Below are 4,679 nucleotides of genomic sequence, written 5' to 3'. Positions count from 1 at the left end.
TTTTTATTTACTTGGCCATCGCCTTTTCACAATTGATTCTTTTAGTAATTTTGTTCATTTTTCCTGAATTGTTTGATTTGTGGCCTTTTTAGGGCCCAAATAGTATATGTTTCATTTCCGACATATCAACAATAAAGTATCAACAATAAAGTAACCAATATTTTGGTCCAAAGAGCCCCAATCACACAAATTTTCATAAATGGCAATCAAAATAAGTATATTATATATATTACAAAACTACAGAGCGATCGATGCTTGGCCCATTATCTAACTCACAAAACTACAGAGCGATCGATGCTTGGCCCATTTATCACCTGCATCCATGCGTCGGCTGAGACCAAGTCGAGGCGTCACGCCGACGCTAGCGAGGGAACCGGCGGTCGAGGGGATCCAGGGACGCCAGACGCGCGAGGGATCCGGCGCTCGAGGGAGTTGACACGATACGCGCGAGGGAACCGGCGGTTCAGGGGGTCCAGAATCATACGCCAATAATGGCTATTGATGTGCGCCACTCGCATGTCAGTTTCCATGACGATTCACGCTCCATGCGCGTCCATATAATCTCCATTATCCCGCTCCTCCTTCCCCACTCCCCTCCTTACTTTGACAGAACCATCTCCGGCAAGCATGGTTGACCTTAGGTCACTAATTCTTCTTCACGTTCTGCCAGTTTTCCCTTGTTCCTTTCTTTTTTGAAGATATTTCCCTTGTTCCTTCATCCACTATTTTTCCCAAATCTTCATGGAATTTAAGAATTTATTTTTGTTGATGCGGTTCTTTCTATTTCCAAATGAACGCAGGTTAATTCTCTAACTAGGTTCTGCTATGATGGCTGGTTTGAAGGTGAGCCAATTCTCTCAACTTCAATGATTTGTTTGCTGACAATATTAATTTTGGATGCCCACATCTCTAAATTGCCTAAAGTACTTATGGTTACATTGTCAAATTATCTTTTAGTGGCTGAAAATGCTAATGCTTATAAAAGCAGGAACTCTCTTACGTGGATTTTGGGAAGCTAATGTCAGTGGAGACAAGTTTGTTTACCCATTGCCGTTGCCATTTCTGTTAAGCTATTTGCTATTTATATTCGAGGCAGTAAAGTGGTTTCTATGTTCAGTTGACTGATTATAAAAGACCTGCAACTACCTTTGGATCTGAATCTGTTGCCAAGTATTTGATCAATCAAGTTTTGTTCTGCTATCTCCTTCTTGCACATACTAACTTACATCAACCCATACACCAATTCGCCAGTTCCCTGGTGGTCAGAGATGAACCCCTAACTCCTCTTACGAGGTCCACGCATCAAGTCCGATGCTTGCAACACCGACTGCTCAGCGGCTTCTTTATTAGCCTTTGTTCCCCTTCCCTTGCTACAGATAGTGACCAATCCTGCGAGGAGCCCAGTTGAATATGTTGAATAGATGTATTACATTTTCATGTTCTTCCACCGTTAATTCTTCTAACTTCAAGACGATTTTCAGAAACATCCAAGCGAAATACCACTATGATGTTTGAGACACCTAGATATGACCCTACAGGGAATGAGAATTTTGCTATCCCTAACAAGTGATGCTGTAGCGTCACTAAATGGTCTGTACATGCAAAAGTGTGAACTAGATCATGATGGCGGGCGTTGCTGCGCCCGTTTATTTTGCAATATAATAAAAGGAATTTTGTTAATGCATGGGAACAAACTTATTTGTTGTCCCTTTGGAACATATAATTAGCTACAAAGATGAAGCGTTCCCTTTTTCCAACTTCTTGAGCCTCTGTAAAAGACAGGAAACGATCATTATCATGGCTGTCAATTCAGAATGAAAGCAATATCCTCAAACATACAACAGCTAGGAAAAGAATATTGAACAAAATAATAAACAAATACACAAGCAGCTAGGGGTCGATCCTAATGCCAGCAAGCTCTAAGAAGACTCCAAGAAATTATTGGCTCACAATACAATCATGCTTTTGACAAGTGTGAGTCGTGCAAAAAACTTCACTACATCAAATTGCACCTAAACAATAATACCATTCTACTACCACAGCCATCCATTCAGCTAATAGCATGCAAAGTATCAATGTTCTGTTCTTATCAGCCTATTCTTATGCATAAAGCAACAAAGGAAACCAAAAGAGGAGCACTTCTACTTGCAGTTAACCAGAGTTCAACAAAGATACACGTATCATCAATTTGCCAAACATGGCAGTGTTCGGTTCAGAAAGATGTAGTACAAATGGCCAAACATATATGCGTTCAGTTTCAGAAGAATCTGAAAGCCAGATCTCATCTGGAAGCCAAACTTGCACTGTTACAAACACATGGCAGAGATTAGTACAAGCACTTACTAATCAGGTCAGACTGAAGAAATCACTAGCAGCGGAAATGCATCATTCTAAATCTTCTCAGTTTGCAAAACAAGATTCAGTAAGCAATCAGCCATTATGAACAAGCAGTAGCACTACTTCTTGCAGACGCAACGCAAGGGCTCGGTTTACAAGAGTAAAAAAAAGACAGCATTAGTAAGATCATGTAGTACCACAACTGCAACATTTTCTAGATAGATAATCAGCTTGCAAAAGATAGATAATCAGTTTGCATACTGAAGTTAGGGACGAAGGGGTTCCCTACCATAACAACCGAAAAGAATCCGCCATCCCGACAGGCAACCGACAGCCAGGATCAAACATCAAAAATGAACCGATGCCCAGGGATCAGACACGTGCCGCTTACCACCACAGATCTCTCACAGGTCACTACCAAGCTGAAGTGGATCTTGGTCGTCGATTTTCGCACCAGACGATCAGTTTGGACGCATATTTTACTCCCAGTTGCAACCTATCCAGATCCCTTCTGGCAGCAAAAAATACACAGACAAGAGATTCGTAAGCTAAACCGAGAAAAATCAAGCAAAGCAAATGTTAATTCATTGTTTTTGGAAGTCAAAAAAGCAGCACTAAGTAAATGGTTCCCTCAGTAATAATATATTGCTCGTCAGATAGTATCAGTATTAGCATGGTTAATTCATCATTGGGAACCTTACAACTAGATTACGAGCAAACAGACAGTAATGTCTCACGGCAAAGTATGGGTGTGCATACCTTTCCCTTCATGAAGTTGGAGAGGCGGCGCATGGAGAGCGGCGGGCGGTTAGTCTTGCTCATGAAGAGCCTCTTGAGGATGACGACGTTGAACTTGATTTGGTCCTCGCCAGGAAACGGTAGAGCTGCACTCCAGAAAGCAACACAACAATCACAATCCAGAAGCAAACCACACATAGAAAAAGCCAATCTGGTCTTGCAACACTAGACTATACAGCGCTGCATCCAACGAGAAATGGCGGCCTACCTAGGTAGATGGAAATACAGCTAAACTAACAATCACAGATGCGGCTAGAGCTAATCGAATCACGAAACATTCCTTGTGGATGACATCCTAAACAGAGAAGTGGGTCATCGGACGACGAGTTCGCGCGTGAATACCTTGACGAGGAGCTTGAGGTAGACATCGTCGGACTTGGGCGCGACGCGCTTGGTCCTCTTGTTCCTCCCACCGGCAACGAGGTCGATACACTGAGCAGCACAGCAGCATTAGCGCACGCGGCCTAGAGGAAACTCGGAAGGATCTAGATGGGGAGCGGGGGCTGGGAGGCTCACCATGGCTGCTTCTGCGGCGGTAGGGTTTCCTCCTCTGCTTTGTTTAGATTGGTCCTCAGTATCTCCTTGTCCCTCTGCAGGGCTTCCACTTCATTGTTCAGTGTGGTAACCTGCCCATGATCAAATGCCAAATCATCTGCACAGTTGAGTTGCCAGACCAAAAACTAAGCCATGTACAGTACTGTAACAAAATCAGTGAAACTGAATATGCACCATCAACTGATTAAAAGCCGTGGATAATATATATATGATTCATCAACTGATATGGGCAGCTAGCGAACCAAGTTTCCCAATGGGAAGAAGTCACAAGAGCAGACATAGAAAATGGATATTTTAAACTAGATTGCAGGCTGGATGTGTGGTTCAGGGGCTTGGTCGCATCGAATCGGGATCAATATCAAGTAGAAACTAGTAGATTTGCTCCTCCATATGCTGGATTCAGGGGAAAGATTGGAACAATAGTGGTTCCTGTTGTATCTGTGCAGTGCAGATGATGAAATGTGCGCAAGTTATCTGAAAGATACACAGGTTATCTGACGGCGAGGAAAGGGGTGTTACTGACGTCGGGGGCGTCCCGCAGGCGCTTGCGCAGGTCGTCGCTCTCCCTGGCGAGCTCGTCGCAGGACTCCATGGCGCGCTCCAGGTCACGCTCGTAGAGGCCGCACTCCTTCTCGAGCCTGGCGGCGTGGGCGGCGAGCTGGTCGCGCGCGGCCGCCACGGCCGCTCGTAGATCCCCTCCTCGTTCATCGCCGACTCGTTCTGCACAGGGCCGTTCCGATCCGTCAGGCATTCCGTCGAACATCTTGAGTGCGCGAGTAACCATCGCAGCGGAATGGATGGGGGAAGGGGGAAAGGGGGGACTGACCCTGAGGAGGTCGATGCGGCGGGCGGCGGCGTGGAGGTCCTCCTCGAGCACGAAGACGCGGTCCTGGAGGCGGCGGCGCAGGTCCTCAGAGGCGGCGAGCTTGGCGCGGAGCGAGCGGTCGGGCACGGGGAGGCCGAGGGAGGCCTCGATGGAGCCGCGCACA

The 4,679-nt window shown here is 45.7% G+C and overlaps 1 protein-coding gene and 1 non-coding gene across 8 annotated transcripts; both read right to left on the bottom strand.

The window, feature by feature from the left end:
- Nucleotides 1-1,380: 1,380 nt before the first annotated feature.
- LOC119338349 lies at nucleotides 1,381-4,673 on the bottom strand. Of its 7 annotated transcripts, none has more exons than XR_005163920.1 (7): nucleotides 4,517-4,673; nucleotides 4,214-4,410; nucleotides 3,652-3,761; nucleotides 3,478-3,567; nucleotides 3,097-3,221; nucleotides 2,344-2,848; nucleotides 1,381-1,769 (listed from the first exon to the last, which is right to left on the bottom strand). XR_005163920.1 is itself a non-coding variant. In XM_037610649.1 (6 exons), exons 2-5 carry the CDS (start codon nucleotides 4,280-4,282, stop codon nucleotides 3,146-3,148), a joined length of 345 nt encoding a protein of 114 aa, XP_037466546.1. In that variant the 5' UTR covers nucleotides 4,283-4,410; nucleotides 4,517-4,673; the 3' UTR covers nucleotides 2,121-2,848; nucleotides 3,097-3,145. The 7 variants fall into 7 exon arrangements, 2 of the variants coding, with proteins under 2 accessions (XP_037466546.1, XP_037466547.1); XR_005163921.1 differs by having other exon boundaries at nucleotides 2,627-2,848; XR_005163923.1 differs by having other exon boundaries at nucleotides 2,729-2,848.
- On the bottom strand, nucleotides 2,962-3,033 carry LOC119342497. Its single transcript, XR_005165622.1, has one exon. It is a non-coding gene; the product is annotated as a small nucleolar RNA snoR53Y (small nucleolar RNA).
- Nucleotides 4,674-4,679: the final 6 nt, after the last annotated feature.

This window comes from Triticum dicoccoides, chromosome 7B (assembly GCF_002162155.2).
Source record: "Triticum dicoccoides isolate Atlit2015 ecotype Zavitan chromosome 7B, WEW_v2.0, whole genome shotgun sequence".
Lineage (NCBI taxonomy): Eukaryota > Viridiplantae > Streptophyta > Magnoliopsida > Poales > Poaceae > Triticum > Triticum dicoccoides.
This window is presented reverse-complemented; position numbering and strand designations above follow the sequence as displayed.

Coding starts and splice junctions, on each gene's coding strand:
- LOC119338349 (XM_037610649.1), bottom strand. CDS start 4,282: ATGGAGTCCTGCGACGAGCTCGCCAGGGAGAGCGACGACCTGCGCAAG. Junction 3,762..4,213: donor GCCTGCGGGACGCCCCCGAC/GTCAGTAACACC, acceptor GATCATGGGCAG/GTTACCACACTGAACAATGA. Junction 3,222..3,477: donor ACCTCAAGCTCCTCGTCAAG/GTATTCACGCGC, acceptor TCTGGAGTGCAG/CTCTACCGTTTCCTGGCGAG.